Below are 25,904 nucleotides of genomic sequence, written 5' to 3' on the forward strand. Positions count from 1 at the left end.
AATGTCCTTGTACTAAGTTTGAATAAAATAGGTAAATAAAATTAGTTGAGACATGCCCAAGTTTGGCTAAGGACACGAAAAAATTGTAACAAAATGGCTGCCATGCAGCCATATTGGATCATATCATGAATCAAATTGACATACATATGTATGACTTAGGTTAATGTCCTTGTACCAACTTTGAATAAAATCGGTTGAGATATGCCTGAGAGTATTATGGCTCTGTACATGAAAAAATCGTAACAAAATGGCCGCAAGGCAGCCATATTGTATCATATCACATAACAAATTGACATGCATATGTATGACATTAGTCAATCTCCTTGTACCAACTTTGAATAAAATCGGTCGAAACATGTCCAAGTTGTGGCTCTGTACATAAAACATCGTAACAAAATGGCTGCCTAGTGGCCATATTGGATCGTATCACATAACAAATCGACGTACATATGTATGACATAGGTCAATGTCCTTGTACCAACTTTGAATAAAATCGGTTGAAACATGTCTGAGTTATGGCTCTGTACATGAAAAAATCGTTATAAAATGGCCACCTGGCGGCCATGTCAGATGGTATCACAAAACAAATTGACGTGCATATCTATGACATTGCTCAATGTCCTTGTACCAACTTTGAATAAAATCCGTTGAAACATGTCTGAGTTATGGCTCTGTACATGAAAATATTGTAATAAAATGGCCACCTGGCGGCCATATCGGATCGTATCACAAAACAAATCAATGTGCATCTGTATGACATATGAAGTAATCCTTGTACCAAGTTTGAATGAAATAGCTTCTTGCATCTCTGAGATATCTGTGTGAACGGACGGACGCACGGACGCACAGACATGACCAAACCTATAAGTCCCCCCTGACGGTGTCTGTTGGGACTAAAAATGACAAAAATTGCCCAAAAACAGTAATTTTTCCAATTTTGTTGTAATTTCAACAAATTAGAAGGGTAACACCCTTGCAAACATCTAGCCTAAATTTGAGAGAAACTGGGCTGGCGGTTTCAAAGAAGAATAATTTTTACTTAAAATGAGGAAAATAACCAAAAAATTCAGCAAAAATACAAAATTCAAGATATCTTGACGATATACTTAAAACTGTATAAGGTCTACCTAAGGTACTTGCATACTAATTTTCAAAGCAATCAAACCAGTTGTTCTTGAGTTATTGAGTTTTGACCATTTTCACATTTTTTAAGCTCATTTGCATAATTTGGGCACTGCAAACTTCATTTGAACAAAATCCCATCTGCAGCCCAGGATGCATCCACAGACCAAATACCGCACTTAAAAGAGCAGCAATTCGTGAGTTTTTGAAGTTGACGGACATACTGTACATATGTACATACATACACACATTACATACAGACGCCACTGACTTAAGCTTATACGATAATCTCACATTGGTATAATCAAATGTGAGCTAAAAACGATTCTTGAGTGATTTTTTATTTACAGCATGTAAACAGATGAACCCCTAACAGTACATTGATCATGTAACATAACATTTAATATTAGAGGTATCATTATGAGTTTATAACTACTTGGCTTGATCTTCTTGCATCACCTCCAGTTTGAATGAGCTTAAAAGGGTTTCACCAAATTTCTTCAATATTACAGCTAGAAACCAGTGTAGACAAAATATGGAAAACAACCACCAAAATCTAGGCAGGTAATTTTTGAACAGTTGTCTGTCTGCCCATGAAAATGAAAAAGTTGCCCTGATACTCATGTCTGGCATAATGAATACCTGGTATACCTCGTTTCTGATTTCAGTAAAACAAATATCAAAACTTATTTCAATTCACAATTGGGTATTTTACTTTCTCAGTTAAAAATTTACCTACTCAGTCCAGGCAGGTAATTATTTCCTTCTCTGTAGATACAACTGACACAAAATCAGATAGTGACAAACAATCCCTAGGGGCCTACGAACCAAATTTCAAAGCAATCAGATTTATGCAATTGTGGATTCAAAGAAGAATTATTGTGAAGAACCAGATATGAACTGAAAATGCTCACGTGTTTCATTATATTGCAGTTATGTGTAAATTTGAACCTTCACCACGTTTGCAACTTCATTGAAAGTGTTATGATCAACATAATGAATAATATTCACCACAGATTGATTCTAAAGCCAAGTATATATCCTCAATCAGGAAAGTTCATTAAAATATGCAAATTAGGAATTGACTGAAATGTTAACTTGAAATGTGCAAATTAGGAATTGGCTGAAGTAAAAATGTTAAATGACTTTCAATAATGTCGTATCATAGTATCTTTAATGTAAAAAGCAATTCGTCAACTTTGGTCTAGTTAAGACAGAATAAATATCCTTAATTAGGAAAGCTCATTAAATTTGCAAATAAGGAATTGGCTAAAGTAAAAATGCTTAATGACTTTCAATGTTGTATCATACTATCTTTAATGTACATAGCAAGTTTTGTCAATTCTTTGTAAAAAGCAATTTGTCAACTTTGGTCTAGTCAATACAGATAAATATCCCTAATTAGGAAAGTTCATTATATATGCAAATTAGGAATTAGCTGAAGTAAACAAGTTTAGTGACTTTCAATAATGTTGTTTTATAGTATCTTCAATATATGTAGCTAGATTCATCAACTTCAGTCGTGTCAATTCAGATATATATCCCTAATTAGTGAAGTTCATTAAATATGTAAATAAGGAATCGGCTAAAATAAAACTGCTCAATGATTTTCAATAATGTTATATCATAGTATCTTCAATGTACATAACAAGTTTCATCAACTTTGGTCAAGTCAATTCAGATACATATATCTAATTACGAAAGTTTATTAGATATGCAAATAAGTATCTGGCTGAAGTAAAAATGCTTAATGACTTTCAAAAATGTTATATCATAGTATCTTTAATGTACATAGCAAGTTTCATCAATTTTGGTTTAGTCAATTCAAATAAATATCCCTAATTTCAAAAGTTCATTAAATATGCAAATTAAGAGTTTGATGAAGTAAAAATGCTTAATGACTTTCAATAATGTTACATCATAGTATCTTCAATATACATACCGAGTTTTGTCAATTTTGATCGAGTCAAATCAGATATATATCTCTAATGAGGAAAGTTCATTAAATATGCAAATTATCCATTATCTTTTATGTCACCCCTTCGTACCTTTCACAGCTGATATATCTTGGTGTGATCAGCATTTGTAGTGAATTTCATCAAATTGTGTGCAGTCGTTGTCAATATATATCCGTTTCTTCTATAATCATTAATTATGCCAATGAGCAAAACGTAAGCAAGCCACATCCACCAAATCTAATCAGTTCTTGCCATTTGCAAACTAAATCTATGTACCAGATTTGATTCTGATCTGATGAGCCGTTTTTGAGATAATGAGTACACGGACAGACAGACAGACAGACAGACAGACAGACAGACATCGCTGCGACATATGCTCATGTGTGTCAACACGTGAGCAAAAAATGAAACTATGCTAAAAACTATACAGATGCAATTTTCATGGCAATTTTAAGAAGTTTGAATTCAACAGGAATACTTGTACAAATATCAAAACCAGATATGAACTGTAAATGTTAACGCGTTTCATTATATATTGCAGTTATGTGTAAATTTGAACTTTGCCGCATGTTTGCAACATCATTGAAAGTATTATGATCAACATAATAAACAATATTAAACATAGATTAACTCTATAGGTCATTAAGTATTCAAATATGTAATTAGCTGAAATAAAAATAATTGACTTCTTTGACCGCTGTCACTGTATCACCACTTTATATGCAAGTGTAATTGCCTTTGGTCAAGTCCTTCAAACTATATATTCCAAACTTTGAAAGCTGATTAGATATGCAAACTATAAATTAGCTGACATGAAAACTTAAGTGCGAAATGACTTCCAATATTGGTATAACCTGGTATAATCATCAATGTACATAGCATGTTATGCCAACTTTGATCAAATAAATCCAAGTATATGTCCCTAATTAGGAAAGTTAATTAAATACACACATTAGGAATTGGCTGAAGCAAAATGCTTAATGCCTTTCAATAATGTTAGCCTACATAATAGTATCTTTAATGTACATAGCAAGTTTCATCAATTTTGGTCATGCAAATTCAAATATATATCCCTAATTTCAAAAATTCATTAAATATGCAAATTAGGAGCTGGATGAAGTAAAAATGCTTAATGACTTTCAATAATGTCGTAATGTAGCATCTTTAATGTACATAGCAAGTTTTGTCAACTTTGGTTTAGTCAATACAGATAAATATCCCTGATTACGAAAGTTCATTAAATATGCAAATAAGGAATTGGCTAAAGTTCAAATGCTTAGTGACTTTCAATAATGTTCTATCATAGTATCTTTAATGTACATAGCCAGTTTCATCAACTTTGGTCTCATCAATTCAGATAAATACCCCTAATTAGGAAAGTTCATAAAATATGCAAATTAGGAATTAGCTGATGTAAAAATGCTTAATGACATTTAATAATGTTCTATCATAGTATCTTTAATGTACATAGCAAGTTTCATCAATTTTGGTCATGTAAATTCAAATATACATCCTTAATTTCAAAAATTCATTAAATATGCAAATTAGGATTTGGATGAAGTAAAAATGCTTAATGACTTTCAATAAGGTCAAATCATAGTATCTTCAATATGCATACCAAGTTTCGTCAATTTTGATCGAGTACATTCAGATATATACTCCTAATTAGGAAATTTCATTAAACATTCAAATTAGTAATTACCTTTCACGTCACCCCTTAATATCTTTCAAAGCTGATATATCTTGGTGTGATCAACATTTGTAGCAAATCTCATCAAATTGTGTGCCGTCGTTGTCAAGATATATCAGTTTTTTCTAAAATCATTAATTATGCAAATGAGCAAAAAGTAAGCAAGCCACACCCACCAAAAAATAATCAGTTCTTGCCATTTGCAAACTGAATCTATGTACCAGATTTGATTCTGATCTGATGAGCCGTTTTTGAGATATTGAGTACACAGACAGACAGACAGACAGACAGACAGACAGACAGACAGACATCACTGCGACATATGCTCACGTGTGTCAACACGTGAGCAAACAATTGAATCATTTTTTGGTGAGAAATTTTCAATAATTAACAGAATAGATTAAAATCTTTTTGTGCTTACCAGGTAACAAAAGTGCCATTGTTGGCCAATTTGTTGAACCATAGTATTTTGTCAAGACAGGGACCAGAGGTGAAGTTCCAGATGAATTATCCTTGTTGCTAGTTTTGTTGGGAATAAACAATCTCAAGCTGTCTTCTGGTTGAGCTGTACCACACTGAGGATCAAACTCAATTGATAGCCACTGTACACAATCTGGAAAGCGTACCTGTAAACATGAAGAGAAGAAATTCATTGGAAAATTTTGATGTTACGTCATGAAAACTTAATTAATATAGCACCATATTCACAAGTAATGACATTGTCTCATAAGTTGAGAGGCAATGACTAAGAATATTTACCACATATACCATTTACCATTGCAGTAAAGTGACATGGACCAAACTTGAGGGTCTGCATTTAATGGCTACCACAGAACAATCACTCTACAACTTGAATGCTTTAAACTCTGCAATCCATTCTAAGAAAGGATACAGGCACAGCTTTACAAGCTTTTGGAAATATACCAATCATCCATATGCAGATCATTCTCAGTAATGTAATTCCTTTAAGTGGGGATTCTCTGCACAAAAACATAGCTATTCAATCTGAAAACAGAAGACAGAAGTCTGAAGAATTTAAGTTCCAGAGAGGTAGCATCTTGCATTTAATATAGATTCATCTTAAATAAATACATCAAAGGTATCTAGATGAAAACATAGAGCACCCCTGGAAGCTCTTTCTAGACCAATGCCTAAAATCTGTGGGTGGAAAGTACCTATTCAAGTGTAACTTCGATATTAACTCACTCAGCCTGCCCCTACCGAGATTCTACCAAGAAATGCTTGAATCCTGGTCGGCCTGCAATGTCGCGGTCAATGACTCTAAGATTGACATTACTTGTCAGACAACTTGGAACAACAGAAATGTTCTAATTGGAGGGAATTCTGTCTATAATCCAAAGCTAAGACAGAAAGGGTTTGAATTAATATTTGATTTACTTACCGAGGAGGGGTATCTGTCATGGGAAAAGTTAGCCAACAAAAACCTCCAAGGGAACAAAGTTCTCCTTCTTTATGGAGCAATTACATGTCTCAGAGTTAAGTGGCCAAAACCATTGCTGGTTGAGCCGGTGTTTGAAGATGGATACGAATAAAAATTTGTGTTTTTTAATTGTAACTTTCGACCCTCCCACAAAGTTACCAGGGAGAGCATCAGAAACGCCATTTACAGTAAAGAGGAATTAAGTCCAATTAATGAACGCTATTATGAAAGAGAATATGACTTTACTGGACCATGGTCTCCTACATATAGCCTACCATTTAAGGTAGCCACAGACACAAAAACACGTGAATTCCAGTTTAAACTTCTTCATCATATTCTGTACACAAACTACGATCTATCCAGAAGAGGCATGGACAATCACCGCTCTGTTCATTCTGACAAAACAGCAACGAGGCACAAGATCATCTTTTCTACATCTTTTCATCTTTTCAACATCTGTAAATCTGGAACGAGTTTCACACATTTTTCGACGAATCTCTAAGTTTGTTCACGAGAGACATAACTTAAATGAAGTGCTCTTTGTTGTTGATGGTTACTCTAACATTCATAATCACTTGCTACTGTTAGCCAAAAGACACATCTATGCCATGAAAATGAAACAGAGTAAACCACACTTTGCAGCTTTTATGATGCAAGTGAAATTCAACTACCATCTAGAGTACGAAATAGCTCTGGAAAAAGACAAATTAGAGAGACATTGCAGCAAATGGATTTCAATTTTACACAAAGTTGTAGATAACTAAGCACTGTCTTCATTTTAATTTAAGTTACTGTTACTAAAGAAAATGTCACCGATAAAACAACTTAAATACAAAAAATAGCGTCAATGACACTGTAGCTCCCATCCTGGACTATTTAGTGTTTGTTCTCTGGTCAGATATTTGAACATGTGTGAAAAGGATAAAGTGCATGAAGTGAAAATACTTAAATGAAATGTACTGGAGACAGTGAAATATGTTTAATGTAATTATTCAGAATATAAAATGGAAAAAATACAGAATTAGATATATCCAATACTGTGATACAACCATTAACTCAACAAGTCATTTACAATGACATAGTCCCCACTTGTAATAGGAGTGTTAGTCTTGATGGGGCAGGAAAATGTGGTCATTAAGAAGTATCACTGGGGTGTATATGTTGAGATCTATGGGCACATAGGTCTATGTTGTTGTTCCCAATTTGAAACACATGAGGCATGTCTAAGTTATGGTTCTAAATCGGGAAAAAAGATCAGACCTCTAGCAGTATTGGCCAGCCAAGAAATACATATGCGCATTATAAATGAGGTACAAGATGTGACATCTTAAGGTCTAATATCCTATCAAAATTGGAGGGTATAGAACTTGTGGTTACTGAAATATGCATATATATGTATAATCAAAGTCAAAGGTCATCGAGGTCACATGACATTTTGAAAAAAAAAAATTATATTGCTAATTAATCCCTATATGCCAAAAAATCAGATCTCTAGCTCTATTCGCTTGCCCAGAATTAGATGTGTACATAATTAATGAGGTAAAGCGTGTGTTGTCATAAGGTCTTCCATCCTACTAAATACAAAGGACATAGCACTTGTGGTTACTTATTTATTGACATAAACATATATTTTAGGGAAAAGGTCATCGAGGTCACATGACATTTGGTCAAAAAATTTCTCTCCTATAGTTATCCCTATATACCAAAAATCAGACATCCAGCTCTATTGGCTCGCTCAGAATGAGATATAGGCATAATTATTAAGGTACAGTATGTGGCGTCATAAGGCGTCCAATCATACTAAACATGAAGGGTGTAGCACTTGTGGTTACCGAGTTATGGAAAAATATGTATATTTGAGGTCAAAGGTCACCGGGGTCACGTGACATTTTGTCAAAAAAATTGTTTTGCTAAGTTATCCCTATATACCAAAAATCAGACCTCTAGCTCTATTGGCTCGCTCAAAATTAGATATGTGCATAATTAATGAGGTACAATATGTGGCGTCATAAGGTGTCCCATCATACCATACATGAAGGCTGTAGCACTTGTGGTTACCGAGTTATGGACAAATATGTATATTTGAGGTCAAAGGTCATTGAGTCACATGACATTTTGTCAAAAAAATTGTATTGCTAAGTTATCCCTATATACCAAAAATCAGACCTCTAGCTCTATTGGCTCGCTCAAAATTAGATATGTGCATAATTAATGAGGTACAATATGTGGCGTCATAAGGTGTCCCATCATACCATACATGAAGGCTGTAGCACTTGTGGTTACTGAGTTATGGACAAATATGTATATTTGGGGTCAAAGGTCACTGAGGTCACGTGACATTTTGTCAAAAAAATTGTATTGCTAAGTTATCCCTATATACCAAAAATCAGACCTCTAGCTCTATTGGCTCGCTCAAAATTAGATATGCGCATAATTAATGAGGTACAATATGTGGCGTCCTAAGGTGTCCCATCATACCATACATGAAGGCTGTAGCACTTGTGGTTACTGAGTTATGGACAAATATGTATATTTGAGGTCAAAGGTCACCGCGGTCACGTGACATTTTGTCAAAAAAATTGTTTTGCTAAGTTATCCCTATATACCAAAAATCAGACCTCTAGCTCTATTGGCTCGCTCAAAATTAGATATGCACATAATTAATGAGGTACAATATGTGGCGTTATAAGGTGTCCCATCATACCATACATGAAGGCTGTAGCACTTGTGGTTACTGAGTTATGGACAAATATGTATATTTGAGGTCAAAGGTCACCGAGGTCACGTGACATTTTGTCAAAAAAATTGTTTTGCTAAGTTATCCCTATATACCAAAAATCAGACCTCTAGCTCTATTGGCTCGCTCAAAATTAGATATGCACATAATTAATGAGGTACAATATGTGGCGTCACAAGCTGTCCCATCATACCATATATGAAGGGTGGTAGCACTTGTGGTTACTGAGTTATGGACAAATATGTATATTTGAGATCAAAGGTCATCAAGGTCACATGACATTTTGTCAAAATATCCGAGATATCTGCGTGAACGGATGGACTCACGGATGGACGAACAGACAGACATGACCCAATCTATAAGCTCACTGGACTTCATCCGTGGGGACTAAAAATTGTGTCACTGCATCCTTTTGCAATATGAATACGATGAGAAACTAAATTTTTATTTTTCGTGGCCTTATACATGGGAGTCTATGGACGTGTAAACTAAAAATATGCAAATTTCACCACGATTTGCCCAAATTTGGGAAAGGTCACTCCTATGCACTTCCATACCAAGTTTCAAATCAATCGGACTTGTGGTTTCAGAGAAGAAGATTTTTTGACCAACCAGATATGAACTGAAAATGCTCACGTGTTTCATTATATATTGCATTTATGTGCAAGTTTGAACCTTTGCTACATGCTTTGCTACATTTAAAGTGTTATGATCAACACAATGAATTTCACCACAGATCAATTCTAAAGGTCATTAAGTATTCAAATATGTAATTAGCTGAAATAAAAATAACTAATTTCTTTGAGTACTGTCATTGTATCACAATATAGCATGTGTAATTACCTTTGGTCAAGTCCTTCAAGCTCTATATGCCAAACCGTGAAAGCTTGTTAGCTATTTATGCAAATTATGAATTAGCTGACATGAAAATGCAAAATGACTTTCAATACTGTTATAACCTGGTATAATGATCAATGTACACAGCATGTTTCGCCAAATTTTATCAAGTAAATGCCAGTATATATCCCTAATTTGGAAGGTTCATTAAATATGCATATTGGGAATTGGCTGAAAAAAATGTCAAATGACTTTCAATAATCTTGTATCATAGTATCTTTAATGTACATAGCAAGTTTTGCCAACTTTGGTCAAGTCAAAACAGATAAATATCGCTAATAAATGCGGGATATTGGACCGCAGGCGGGCGAAGATTGCATTATAAGCGCGCCAACCCAAACTCACTGCATGGACATCACATTTACGAAATCGAAGTCCAAAGTCAACTACGTCATTGTTAGAATAAGAGAGGTTTTCCATCACACGGGAGCATACCACCACAAATTTTGCACAGATGGCGTTGCACTGGCATTGAAAAAGGGTGCATGGGAGCATGGGAACGCGGGCAGTTTCCCTCGCTGTAGGTAGGAAATGCATTGAGCAAGACACACTTCCGGGTTCGCAAAAAAACGAGGATCCCATTTACGGGGCGCTCAAATATAACTATTTGCTGTGATACATAGCAGAGGCGTATATGTTTGTGATGCTGAGAATAACATCAGTAAATAAATGACGGGTTTTAAAAGTTGACGTTTTTTGCGATGAAACAGACTTCTGAAGGTAGCTCGCTTGGGGAACACGTCATCCCGGCCGCTGTCCGCTTTGACCCCAGTAATTCACACTGGTTTTGGTCGGCCCCAGGTACCCAAGTCACTTCGACCCCGTCACACTTTTGCCTACATGTCCACGGAGACGATTCAACATGTTCCACAACAAAGCCAAGACAAAAATTGAAAATATCAATAAAATGGCTTCACAAAGGCTGAAATACACGACACTCGATGAAGTATGAAGTTTATGAAATGAAATCAAAATTGACAACACAAGTGTTTGTCTCGGGTAATACCACTTGAAGTTGTTTTTTCCATACAGTGCAGTATTTGTCAGTGACAAATTAATCTTTGCAATACATTTTTTGCGATGAGCTGGAAATTTGATTAATATCGAGTTAATGTACATAAATATTCCGTTATTTACTGGGACACGTTTATTTTCTCGATCCGCTATCTGCGGACTACGTGCTGAAGTACATTGACTGTTCATGTCAACGATCGTTTCTCCCTCTGCAGAGTTTCTGTATCCCGTTCAACAACGCTGTACCTCGATCACACGATAGTGACGCTATGTAGCTGTGCAGTATTGAAACTTATCATAAAATGGCCACCTCGTCTAACAGTAACACGTATTGTCGGGATTATCGTACGGAAAAAAGACTGCAAAAGTAAGACTTATGAATCTTCATCAGAATTGAACACATCATGATTGTACACGAGTATCAACCGTGAATGCACGTTGAGCTCGGCAGTTACACAAGCATGGTACGCTACATGCATAGCCCTACGAGTATGGCGACAGTGTCCGGCTTTGGCTACGCCGCCTACCGGAGGTGGGAGGCGGCGTAGCCAAAGCCGGACACTCTCGTCATACTCGTAGGGCTAGCTACATGCACTGCCGCGATGCCGATCGTATGCATTCCAAGGCCTATCCCGGAATTTGTTTCACAAACAACCTCAACGGAGAGCAAACATACTTCTATGGACAGTGACGAACACGTTTCTTGGCGAAGCAAATTCAAAACAGTGCAGAAGTACATGAAGTAGGTCATGGCCTTGGACTCTGTGCACGAACCTGATTGGACACTTCAATACCTTTGACCCAAAGTTATCATTCATCAGCACTTCCATGCTATGAGGCTAGGTAGAGAACGTATGTACTCATTTCTGGCGATCGAACAGCGAGGGAAACAATCAATTACCAAGGATAAAGCTAATTTGCTAAACGATATTTTATCTTGAATAGTGAGTTGAATGAGTAATAAAATATCATATTTTTAATGTTCAATACGAGGTTGAAACACGGAGGGACCGTGGTTGAAACCAGTGCTATCCAGCTGTAGCCAACCTGGACAAGCACATTTCACAGCGCCCTCAAACAGTCGATTGTTTTCACTTGTCATACGCGGCGTAACAGAAAAATTAAAACTTTCATAACTTCATTAATATCCAAGCCACGCCCACCAAAACCTTTTCAGTTCTAGCCATTTGAATTCTGAAGATGTCTACCAAATTTGACTGAAATACGTTCAGCCGTTTTTGAGAAAATGGACCAACAGACAGACAGACAGACAGACAGACAGACAGACAGACAGACAGACAGACACACAGACAGACAGACAGACAGACAGACAGACATCGCTGCGACATATGCTCACGTGTGTGAACACGTGAGCAAAAAATGGGAGAAAATTACAAAAAAATTCATGAAAAATAGCAAGTCCAAGATACTGACCCAAGATGTGCACAATCATTTCATGTCAGCCCAAAGTACTTACATGCCAATTTTTCATGTAATCTGCTCAGTGGTTATTGAGTTTTTTCAATTTTGACTGTTTTTACATTTTTTCACTTAATTTGCATATTTTTGGCAATGACAACTTCATTTGAACAAAATCTCATCTACAGCCCATCATCCATGTACACACCAAATATCAAGATGAAATGTACAGCGGTTTTGGAGTTTTTGATGTTGACGGACAGACATACAGACATACAGACATACAGACATACAGACACACAGACATACAGACATACAGACATACATACATACAGACATTTCCCTAGCCTATAAGAATAGCTTCCATTGCCATATATACATATGGCTATGGGAGCTAAAAATACCGTCAATGATGCTGTACCTTCTCTAATGTGCGGCCAGGTCAGGTAATTGGTTCTTGGCATGGAGTTGTTGGTAAATAGTTGATGATGTAGGGGCATGAGGTGGGATATGGACCCAAGGAACCAAAAAGATGATTAAATATATCAATCAAAAAAATTCTAAGCTACTGTATAAACTGCCTAAAGATTGTTCAATGTGGAAAAAAGGTAATAATTCAGAAATAAGAATTAACAGTCCAAAATAGTAATGACGCACTTCCCTACTGACCTGAGTGCATGTGAAATACACAACCTGGCATCTGTAAATAAAATGTATACCAAGTGATCATTTTAAGTCACTTTTAACTGTTTTTAATGGATTTTCCAAAGAGTCCTGAGGAAATGATGAAAAACACTTATCTGGTCTTGTGTTTGTAAAATCTCATGGCTGATAATTGTCATAGTATTGAAAAAAAATTGAAAGTGAAGAAATTACTGTTTTTAATAGGCATATTTTCCTTGAAATACATGACCGTCTAAGAGTAAATTTCTTTTCAAAGAATAATTTAATCTGTGACGAATGGATTTTTATTCTTTGAGTTTACAAATTCAAACATTGCAATTTGTTCAATCATCTTGTGCAGTGCAAATTTATAAAATGACTGAAAAATAAAAAAAAATTGGCAGAATTACAGACTTTGTGAAGTAAAATTATGGGTTGACATCACGATAACTGTTAATCTGTTTGAAGTACTAATATACCCCCGGTACTATAATTTAAAAAAGAAAAGTTCATGCAGAAACGGTAACATATATTGTCAGCAATGTAGTGTTAATTTTGACTTTAAATCAAAATATACCTTTGCCGGATACCAAATATATAGGGCGAAATATTAAAATCAGCCATTTTCAGCAAAATCCACACAACAGCATTGATCCTTTTCTAATTTGATTTGATTTGCTTATGTTATCCTTGTAAGACAGTCAGTACAATATAGAACTTGAACAAAACACAGTGAATAAGTATGCTGTAAATGAAATGGTGTGGCTGCATCCACATGCAGCAATAGGAGTGCCTTTGTTTCTCATCCCTCATTTCCAACCTGTCCCATTCCTGAAAAAATAGTTTGGCCTTATATTTATAATGTTAATAATTTCTGTATTTGTTAAAATGTGCGCATCTCAAAAAACTTTTGATCATAAACATTTTCATTGTTTTTTATAGCTGACCAGTCACTTAACCTGTTTATTTTGAATATTTGCGCAAATTCCTCAGTATTTGACATTTTCAGAATACCTTCTAATTCAATTTGTAATTTTCTAAAAGTTTAAATGCTCCTTTGTGTGGTCAAGCTTTCCACAAGCATCAAATGTGGTACTTCATATAGGAAGGTCTGCCTCTAGAGGGCGGGCATCATGAACAGTGTTTGTTAGTTATTTCCTCCACATAAACTTCTGATTGTACTGTAAACATTGAACATGGTCGACGTCCGATTTTCTTGTCTAAAACTTTCACTCATTTTCGTTCATATGACTCTGAAACTCCAGGAAACGATTGGGAAGAAAGAGTTATCTTGAAATATTGAGGTACTCGCCGATATTTTGCAAAATTAAATTAGAAAAAATGCAAGGAAAATGCCGACAGGCTTACACAATGACCGTTTTCTGACTCAGAGGCATATGATCATCTGCAGCTGCAGATTATGCAACAGGCCCATATCATGTGAGGCCATGAGGGGATATCCACGCAACTCAGTACCAAACACTAGGCCACACACAGTGAGCAAACACAAAGTGAGTACCCCTAACGTCAGCTCAGTAGTCTGTAATAGATCGTAGTCAACTAAGAAACCTTGGAGAAAGGCTTAACACTGGCTATGCCGCTAAGTCCCTTCTGATTTTTGTCACAGCTCAAAATCGTTCTCCTACACCTCAACCTGAGCCATGAACACCCCCACCAGTTTATGATATGACCAATCACAATAGCATGACGTCAACGGATCTTGACAGACGGAAGTCTTGACAGACGGAAGTAGAAGTTGACACCAGCATACTTCAACTCTAATACCTTCTCTGTCTATAAATAGACACGAGAAGGTAAAAAAAGTGTAGCAAAAGAAGTGAGAAACCTGCTCTTATATATGCTAAAAGTGATATTGATCAAATTTAATACTTACTTTATAAGTTGCAAGAGATGCCGGTTTATAGGGATGTTCACTTTCCACTATTGTGTAATGTGTTGATGTGGTAATGGCATGGGCTTCAGTAGGACTTAATGTACCACATTCTGAATGATGGCTACTGCTAACAGAGCCAGGGCTGCCAGGTTGTGCTGCTCCATGTAGATTTACTGCTGCCACATGTGGTAGGATATCTTCAATAAGTGCCAGCACTTGAACAGCGCTCTGAATTCGAATATTAAAAGAAAAATTATCTTTCTTTTGAATTTTTGTTCATTTAGCTTTTTAAGTCTTCAAAAATACATGTCTTGGAGAAAGTCCATTTTCTCCTTAGAGTTTTTGACAGGTATTCTACATCAAATCACTTGAGATTTAAAACTTCAGCAAACAATCGTGCGTCTAGCGAAATCACATAATAGAAAGTAGCTTACCCTGGGGTCAGTTGATGCAACAGGGCCGATACTTGCTAGTATGAAGGGTAACAGTGATGTGAAGATGTGAGCTGATCCCAACAATTCAAAAATATCCACATCTGAGGAGAAATAACACATGTTTATGGAGGTATGTAAGGGTGCCGGAAATCGACAAGTGCGGGGCCAAAGTGAGGGCCAGCACAATCAAAGTGCGAGCGAATGTGAGGGCTTGAAGTGAGGGCTCTCACAATCGAAGTGCGAGCAAATGTGAGGGCTTGAAGTGAGGGCTCTCACAATCGAAGTGCGAGCAAATGTGAGGGCTTGAAGTGAGGGCTCTCACAATCGAAGTGCGAGCGAATGTAAGGGCTTGAAGTGAGGGGCGCCTTGAACCGATCAAAGTCGGGCTCAGACATACGAAAAATGAGAGTCAAAGTCGTTTTCAACGTTGAATAAAAATTTGCTATCTCCAGAACACAGTCGCAGACAACATGAATGGCACACGTCACCACTCGCGGAAATGAATGCATGTTTTCTGATCGAAACATTTTGCCTGAGCGATTGCTGGGTCTCATTGCCCTTTGAAAGCTTAAAGTTATTAAAATGACTCTGAAAAAATTGACAAACACTCGATACTGCTGAAAACCATCGACACGATCAGTTAATGATACCGTAAAATTTTAAAAGACGTAATTTTTGCGATATTTAGGCCTACAGCCAAGGATGACGGTGAGTTTAGCATGCCTGTGGTAAAACGGTATACATCGAAACAATTTGAAGCCCTACTCTCGGCCTCAGAGAGTATACACGACGGATCGTGCAACTCGACAAAACTGTTATGATAAGGCAGCTCTGTTTTACAAAATGTACACTTATTATCACGTCGATATATGTGGTAACAGTCGGCCTTGTGAACTTTGGTTAAAGACCAACGAGCAAGCAAGATGTTCTAGCGGTCCACAAACAAACGCAGCGAAACGTGAACTTGACTGTCGATTGCAGGTAGCACAATTGGGCTGTCGTGTAACATCTAGTCATTGTATCGAGCGTACTTCAAAACCATAGAAGTAAAAATACCTCCATGTTCAAAACCAAACATGATTAGTCAACAGCACTGTTCTCGTAGTAGGTTTTTGTCTTAAACTCTTTTAAGAACCGTTTATATTTTGAACGCTTCAATGGAAAATCAAAGCAAAGAAAACGGAGTCAGTTTGATAAAATGAAGGGCTGTATTATGTACATTTATTTGTGTACATGTAAATTCCAAACACTTAAAGTGTGGAACTAGTGAAGTGATACTGGGTGTTGTTGTCATTTGACACAGATGCCAACATTACCAGGGTTACACTCACTAGACGAGTATTATTATAATATTGTATCACATTGTTGAACCAAACTCAATCCATTCCATCGCTAGAATCTGCCTGCACGGATATAATTCATCCTTATATATGATCTGAATGTAATCAGCTGCCCCGTGCTATGCGCGTCGATCGGAGGAATTAGACTCTTCGTAAATGCAAAAAGTCGCAAGACAAAATATTACTATGTTGCGACATTGTCAACCCCCACCCCCACCCTCCGGTCTGGCGTACCATAGAGATCGAATTCCCAACTACCAGGACTCGAAGTGCGATCAACATCCCATGTTGCCCCGCACTCCCACGGTGGAAAACATCGATAGGTGCATGACATTCAAGTCTGAATCAATGATTCAGAGTCAGTCATCATCTGCATCTGTTAAGCCTACATGTCTTGACGGAGAAATTTTCAGCATTTATTCAAAATTTCAGTCGGTCATAAGGACCGACATGTTGCTAAAAACTTTCGGCCCGACAAGAAATCTGTCGGTCTCGGACTGTCGGACCGACGTTAATTTCGCACACTGTCTCCGATATATATCGGATATCTACTTGCGATTTGACAAAATCTAGTATCCTCTAGTATCGAAGCTAGAGTCAGTCCTTGGAAGTCGGCTTTGGCCAGAACTGTAAGGCACAGGGCAAGTCATTCTAGTATCGTTTAGTATCGATATTTGTGGCGAAGGGAAATTCGTCTTGGTGTGAGTGATGAACAGACAAGCAGACACGATGTGTTCTGTAATTCTGCTACAACACACATTTTATTCCGTGGTTCTACTTCTATATATACACAAAAGCATAGACCCTCGAGAAAAACGGGACAGGCAACTGCTGTTTTTTTTTTTTTGTTTTTTTGTTTTTTGTGCGATCTATCTTGGAATATATTAAGTTTATTTGCTAAGCGGTCCCCCACAACAATACTTCGTACTTAACACTGAATCTCATTAACGATCAAACTGACGTTCTGAATACGTACACTTTGCTCTTGCATGGCACGTTCCGAGTAATGACACAGAGAATTTTGAGGGTTTTTTGATACCAGTCATGGCGAATGTTCTGGTAACGATGAAGATCACAGTTTTTCTCGAGGGTCTACGACCAAAGTTAAATGTCAAAGTCGACATAAAATAAAAAACAACGGAAAGGTCAGATTTGCATGTTATGGCTTCATTTAACTAACAAATAAACTAATAGATAAACTGACGCTGTGAAATCGTCATTAGTATGTGTACAGAACCCTGGATGATAAACAGAAAATATACTATCTGTTTTGCATTATTTCTGTCGGATTTCCATTCCCGACAATGATTAGAGTCCCCAAATCGCCGAAAATAAAGGGTAAATATCGGAGATTTCACAGATCCGGCGTGCCGAGGCACAGGGCAAGTCATTCAAGTATCGTCTAATATCGATATTAGAATCCCCAAATCGCCGATAAATATCGGGTAAATATCGTCGATTTAACAGACCGGGCGTGCCATTGCACCAAGCAATTTATTCTGGTATCGTGTAGTATCGACATTACAGTCCCCCAAAACGCGGGTGAATATCGGCGGTTACACAGACGCGGCTTCCCATGGGACAACCGCAGTTCATTCGATTCTAGTATCGATTCTATAGTCCCAAAATTGTCGATATGTCAAACTTCGATACTAGATTGTAAATACCCGTTATTTAAAAATTGTGCAAAGTCGCGCCTTCATGAGTGTTGAGAGACACTTGAGATTTTGAACGACGTGATCAGTCGTGTGTCATTGTCATGGCATTAATATCAATAACGATAATCGCCCAATGGACTTGTCTCAAGTTCAAAAGCTTTACAAGAAAGTGTTTTTCAGTCCTGACAGTGTATAACCTAATCATGGCGATGACTGATGTTTTAATATTTCTGCCTGTCGCACATATAGCGTTTGATTTCACTTTGACAAGCACTTTGAATGTGCGATCCCTGCCCGATCAGTCAGTCGCCGATTTTTAAAATCAGCCAGACATTATATTCTTCAAGAAACTCAACGATGTAAAGATTACAAAATGCCTCATTCATATTTTTACGGTGTTTGACAATTTTTTCCGCCAGGGACGTCATGTACTTTAATAGCCATTCGCTCATATCGTGAAGCTTTGATCGATGCTGTACAAAATGTAGCTCCATGCATGCTCATACGCAGGGCTGCGCCGTTTACACTTAAGTGGAGATCGTATCGCGCTTTTAGCAGTGACTTTGATCACAAGTCTTCATTCGATCAAGGTGAATTTAGTACTGATTTTCGCAAGTCTCAACCCTCAAATACGCTCTCACTTTGATTGTGAGAGCCCTCACTTCAAGCCCTCACATTTGCTCGCACTTCGATTGTGAGAGCCCTCACTTCAAGCCCTCACATTCGCTCGCACTTTGATTGTGCTAGCCCTCACTTTGGCCCCGCACTTGTCGATTTCCGGCACCCTTACATACCTGGTTTATGATATGACCGATTAGAATGACGAGAGGTTGACGGAGTGTTAGTACCAAGAGAAAAGTGTCAAGGAAGTAAGTTACTGACAGTTGTTTCAACAATGTCAAATCATAGAAGCTCTATGCATCTTTATGAATAACAAAGCTCTGCATATAATTCTGTGTGGTTAGAGGAATTATCACAACTCTATGCTCACATACTGATGTTACAAGAAAAAATCATCAAAGCATGTATAGATTACTTCACCCATTTCGGCTTGAAGTGACAATGTATAGATTACTTCACCCATTTAGGCTTGAAGTGACAATGAACAAAATTTCTAAGGGCAAAAATCTGGTGGCATTCAGATAAGATACATGTATTCAGTAATTTACACTCAACTTTTTGTTCACATTCAAGACTAACCTTGACAGGAGTGTGTTTTTTCTAAAAGTTCAGTTGCTGCTCTAATTATAGCACTGCTAATAGTAATGGCGCTGTTTCTGGATTGCATCTCTGCAGCTGCCTGGCTGTTAGCAGGAGTTACAGTGTCTCCTTCCCTCGGAACACTGCAGATTGATATAAGCAGTACAAGTATGATGACATACAATGGAAATTAACATACATCCAATAAATGAAGGAATTGATCATTAACTGATCATCATAATATAGCTGTTAACATGTAAAGATATACAGTTATTTAATGGAAGATAATAACAGTCATAGCATGGTGTTTTCCGTAAACATAAAGTGTAACCAGTTCAGGGATGCTAGAGGAAATGGCTGACAGATGAATAATATGGGTAAGAGATAGAAGTGATGCCTACTTATTTTACTGTGTATTATCACTTTCTGTGAAGGGAGGGGGGGATGTTTAAACCTCCTATAAGAGTTGTCACTTACAGATTCTTGCCCTGAATGCACTTAACAGGCATTACCATGAAAAATAACACAATATGTGGATATTGACTCTAAGTCCAATATTTCATGGGCAGTGTATTCTAGCAAAATCTTTTGGGCATTAGACACAGTATTTTAAGAAATCTTGTTCTTTGTGAGATTGTTATGAAACCTTTAATTGACCTGATATGACTAGTGTCAATTTGTTATGTTGCCTCCACATAATTAAAGACACACTGTCTTCTTACTGTGATTTCCTATTTGCTACAAACTTTTTTAGATCTTGTTAGATTTCTGATTTTTGTATGGCATATTTTTATACGGCATATTTTTATACTTATCAAGAGAAATATATTAAAATTGATGAAGTTTTTTATGAGCATTCAAGTTTTCTCTCAAGACGGTACGATTAAATTAGCAAATAAAGTAGCACATTAGATTCAATGCCACTATAATGTCTGAAGTACACTTACGAATAATAGAGAATAGTAGGAATTTGTCCTCTTGTATGAGTTGTACCATTGCTACTTAATGAACAAGAACTGAAAGTATATGTCACTCCATCTGACCCTTTGACCTGAGATAAACCAACATCTCCATTAGAAGTTCTGTTGCCATGGTTGCGAAGACGGACAGCATACTTTATACCCTCCTGTAAATATAAAAAACAGTGATATTTTGCTCTAAGGTACATACGGCAAAGGGTGAAAAAAACTGGAAACTAGGCAACTTCCCCTCTTATGGCAAAAAAGAGTACATGTACTTGATTGTCATATGAAAGAAAATATGTTGACTGATGACAACAGTATGGTGTCTTACACACCTTTCGCCTGTCACTAGGAGTCTCACAAAACTCATCTATTTCTTGAGACTATATTAGAGAATTGCTTAGTGTGACTCAAGCCAATGGGGAAGTACATGTTCAGGCTCTACCTCATAGCCCGTCAATATGTGCATTGTTCCATTCAAAGCCACCACCTCGTCAAGTATGGAGGTACAGAAAGAGGGTCCACAGCACAATAAATTGCCAACAATTATGTTTGATTTGTACCGAGGAAGGTTACTTTTCTAATAACTTTTTTGCTCAACATTAACAATTATGTGAAGCATCTAAACAAATGTTTAGTAATGTCTAGTATAAGCACCTTTAGATATTTCAGTAACCGTTATAATTTGAAAATTACCATTTAATAACCATGAAATAATCACAATCATACCAATCAATATTCCAATGACACTAGGTCAGAATTCGTACAACAATAGTAATAAACATAGACACAAAACAGCATAGAACAGACAGTAAATAGACAGTAACAAACAAAGTCATGTAAGAACCAGTCTGTACCTATTCTGTCATATCAGTACACCAAGACAATCTCCAATAAAATATTCAATTACAATAAGGCATTGCGGCACTTAAAAATTGATGAATTTCTTCAAACACCAGCATCCTGTGACTGCTCTACATCTCCCTTCAAATATACTCAAGTTGGCTATGTCATCACTGGTGATCTGAACTTGGTTGAACATCACCACCTTCGTAAGGTATTATCTTGTGGACCCAAGTTCAGAGAACCTCACAGGATCAACTGGAACCATAATTTTAAGATCATTATGGACTCTGTTGAAGAATATGCCAGGAAATGGGCTAAAAGGGAGGATGTAGAGCTGGACACACTGTCAGAATGGGTCAAATCTGTGAGGAAAATAGTGCGTGGCCGTATTGGTCGACTAAAATCACATGTTTGCAGAAGACCCTATTCTGTATTTAAAGATCCTGATGCTGTTAAGTGTTTGAATGATATCCATGACAAATATGTTGTCGTTCCTGCTGATAAAGCTGCCAATAACATTGTATTTGTCTGTAAGAAGTATTATTTTGAATGTCTTATAGACGAATTTGGTGTAACTAAGACCTCCACCAACTCCACTTATAGACAATCAATGTTCAACAAATCTGAAATTTTGGCAAACCATAAGTCATTCGTGGATAATTTTAATATTACAACAAAGGATGACCATAATAAGTTGCCTAGCTTATACTGGATACCAAAGCTCCACAAAACACCTTACAAAGCTAGGTTTACCGCAGGATCTTCAAAATGTTCAACAACAGAGTTATCGAAGATACTGACTTCTGTTCTTTGTCCTGTTAAACGGGGACTTCAAGCATACTGTACAGTGATGTTGTCTTTTCTCGGAGTGGTAGAAATCAAATGTGGATATTAAAAAATTCGAAGGAACTCTTAGAAAATTTCAAATCAAGATCTGTTTCAAAAATAACATCTATTAAAACTTTCGATTTTTCTACATTGTATACCACAATACCACATGATAAATTGAAAGAACACATGAAAAACATCATCAAACAAGCATTTTTCTACAAAAACAGTTCACGCCGTTACAAATATGTAGTATTAGGGTATAATTCTACATATTTTGTTAAAAATGTTACTAACGCTAAAGTGTTTTATACCGAGAAAGACATTATCAGTATGCTTGATTTCCTCATTGACAACATATTTGTAGAATTTGGAGGACACATTTTCCAACAGTGTATAGGAATTCCTATGGGCACTAACTGTGCTCCCTTACTTGCCGACTTATTTCTGTTCTCATACGAGGCAGAATTTATCCAGAACCTAATCAAACAGAAAAAGGTCTCTGTAGCTAGAACTTTCAACCAAACATATAGATACATAGACGATGTTATTTCAATGAATAACTCTGAATTCAGTAAATATCTCGCTATGATTTATCCTCCAGAATTGGAGATTAAAGAAACTACAGAAACAGCCTCTTCTGCTTCATATCTGGACATTTTACTTGAATTTGACTCTTATGGTCACCTTAATGGTTACATTCTGCAGGTACTACAAATGCCAAACATTTGGGCAGGAAGTTGTGACAAACTGAAGGGGTCATTAAATTAGTATAGTTAATCACACGAGTAGGTGTGCTGTTACAGTTGTAAACACCACACTTATGGTCAGCAACTTGTAAACATCACGAGGCCGAAGGCCGAGTGATGTTACAAGTTCCTGACCATAAGTGTGGTGTTTACAACTGTAACAGCTCACCTACGAGGTGCGATTAACAATTCATACCAAGAAAAACAGGCCAATCTTCTCTAAAATTTGAAAATTACTGTCCATAAATCGTCGACTTTTGATTTGAACACCCACAATGGAATGGGGCGACCCATTACGTCAAAAGCTTCACAGAGGTCATTAGGCACCTGACATGTGAGCTTGGGAGAATGACCTATCCCAGACAAGTAGGACAAGGGCTCTGGTCAACTGCAAATCTGCATTTGAATTAGGGCTACAGAGTGGTATAATGCAGTGTGTAGAAGGAAACTGTTTTAGTCTCATTGGTTAAATAAAATGGCTTGCCTTACTCTGTCGTATTGGCTATTGTCTAGCAAGAAGGAATTCAATCTGTAGATTCATGTGATTGCCTCGTGAATGCATCAGGCTTTCAATGCCATTTTTGTGTTTTCGACTGGTCAAGATGGTTGTCAACTTGTCTGATCTGATGACCCCAGAGACTTCCTAGAGGTCCATGGACGGCCATGTAAAAACAACCAAAGTGGATTTTACTCGGGCAAACTGCCCGATAAGAGCAGCCACTACTACGGAGTGCATCATTTCCACAATATGTAGTTCAACTTATAAAAAGTACTTCGCGAGGATACCGCCGACAAGACCATACTATCGACGACCCTTGCCAAGGTGTAAACAAGTTCTTCTCCCAGTTCTTCTGTCTTTACGTGAAGCAAATGTGCGAGATGGCTTGGATAGAAGGCAATCACACTGGGCATTCTGGCAAGGTAATTTATTCTTTTACTAAGATATTTATACAATCATAAAACGAATTCTGTAAAGTTATAAAATAAAATTCATTGATCAAGATATTTTGTTGTGTGTGCGGCAATATCACAGAATTTCTTTCCACTATTCCACAAACATATTAAATAACAAGCGACCTAGCAGCCAATATAGCTCCGCTGTGTTTATGTACAGAATAACTATTTTTGACACATGTTGATGAAGAAGGTGGAAATCTTTGATAACTCAATGCAGTGGCTAAAATAGCTGCAAAAATACACAATTGAAGATTTCATCATACTTTGAATATATCACGTCGGATCATCCCTAAGAACATGTCAACCAAAGCTATCTGATGAGAAGTTTTTTGAGAATAAAATTTTCTGACCGAAAATGGCAACAATTGCCCCCAAAAATAAAAATTGCAGAGTTCATCATATTTTTAAAAGATCAAATTTAGTTCATCTATAGGAACCTGTATATCAAATTTCACAGCTGTTAGACCAGTACCTTTTGAGAAACACATTTTTTGACCAAAAATGGAAAAATAGCGTCAATGACACTGTAGCTCCCATCCTGGACTATTTAGTGTTTGTTCTCTGGTCAGATATTTGAACATGTGTGAAAGGGATAAAGTGCATGAAGTGAAAATACTTTAAATGAAATGTACTGGAGACAGTGAAATATGTTTAATGTAATTATTCAGAATATAAAATGGAAAAATACAGAATTAGATATATCGAATACTGTGATACAACCATTAACTCAACAAGTCATTTACAATGACATAGTCCCCACTTGTAATAGGAGTATTAGTCTTGATGGGGCAGGAAAATGTGGTCATTAAGAAGTATCACTGGAGTGTATATGTTGAGATCTATGGGCACATAGGTCTATGTCGTTGTTCCCAATTTGAAACACATGAGGCATGTCTAAGTTATGGTTCTAAATCGGGAAAAAAGACCAGACCTCTAGCAGTATTGGCCAGCCAAGAAATACATATGCGCATTATTAATGAGGTACAAGATGTGACATCTTAAGGTCTAATACCCTATCAAAATTGGAGGGTATAGAACTTGTGGTTACTGAGATATGCATATATATGTATAATCAAGGTCAAAGGTCATCGAGGTCACATGACATTTTGAAAAAAAAATTATATTGCTAATTAATCCCTATATGCCAAAAATCAGATCTCTAGCTCTATTCGCTTGCCCAGAATTAGATGTGTACATAATTAATGACGTAAGCATGTGTTGTCATAAGGTCTCCCATCCTACTAAATACAAAGGACATAGCACTTGTGGTTACTTATTTATTGACATAAACATATATTTTAGGTAAAAGGTCATCGAGGTCACATGACATTGGTCAAAAAAATTTCTCTCCTATAGTTATCCCTATATACCAAAAATCAGACATCCAGCTCTATTGGCTTGCTCAGAATGAGATATGTGCATAATTATTGAGGTACAGTATGTGGTGTCATAAGGTGTCCAATCATACCAAATATGAAGGGTGTAGCACTTGTGGTTACTGAGTTATGGACAAATATGTATATTTGAGGTCAAAGGTCACCGAGGTCACATGACATTTTGTCAAAAAAATTGTATTGCTAAGTTATCCCTATATACCAAAAATCAGACCTCTAGCTCTATTGGCTCGCTCAAAATTAGATATGCGCATAATTAATGAGGTACAATATGTGGCGTCATAAGCTGTCCCATCTTACCATACATGAAGGCTGTAGCACTTGTGGTTACTGAGTTATGGACAAATATGTATATTTGAGGTCAAAGGTCACCGAGGTCACGTGACATTTTGTCAAAAAAATTGTATTGCTAAGTTATCCCTATATACCAAAAATCAGACCTCTAGCTCTATTGGCTCGCTCAAAATTAGATATGCACATAATTAATGAGGTACAATATGTGGCGTCATAAGGTGTCCCATCATACCATACATGAAGGCTGTAGCACTTGTGGTTACTGAGTTATGGACAAATATGTATATTTGAGGTCAAAGGTCACCGAGGTCACGTGACATTTTGTCAAAAAATTTGTTTTGCTAAGTTATCCCTATATACCAAAATCAGACCTCTAGCTCTATTGGCTCGCTCAAAATTAGATATGT

The 25,904-nt window shown here is 36.8% G+C and overlaps 1 protein-coding gene across 3 annotated transcripts in view; it reads right to left on the reverse strand.

The window, feature by feature from the left end:
- LOC139130331 (E3 ubiquitin-protein ligase MYCBP2-like) overlaps window positions 1-25,904 on the reverse strand; it is a 688,708-nt gene that overhangs the window by 233,968 nt on the left and 428,836 nt on the right. For all 3 annotated transcript variants that reach the window (XM_070696083.1, XM_070696082.1, XM_070696081.1), the window contains exons 34-38: window positions 20,415-20,593; window positions 19,468-19,610; window positions 15,270-15,370; window positions 14,836-15,063; window positions 5,192-5,396 (exon numbers count right to left, since the gene is read on the reverse strand). In XM_070696083.1, the coding sequence (XP_070552184.1) occupies window positions 5,192-5,396; window positions 14,836-15,063; window positions 15,270-15,370; window positions 19,468-19,610; window positions 20,415-20,593 (856 nt within the window). The remainder of the gene's footprint in view (window positions 1-5,191; window positions 5,397-14,835; window positions 15,064-15,269; window positions 15,371-19,467; window positions 19,611-20,414; window positions 20,594-25,904) is intronic.

This window comes from Ptychodera flava, chromosome 4 (assembly GCF_041260155.1).
Source record: "Ptychodera flava strain L36383 chromosome 4, AS_Pfla_20210202, whole genome shotgun sequence".
Lineage (NCBI taxonomy): Eukaryota > Metazoa > Hemichordata > Enteropneusta > Ptychoderidae > Ptychodera > Ptychodera flava.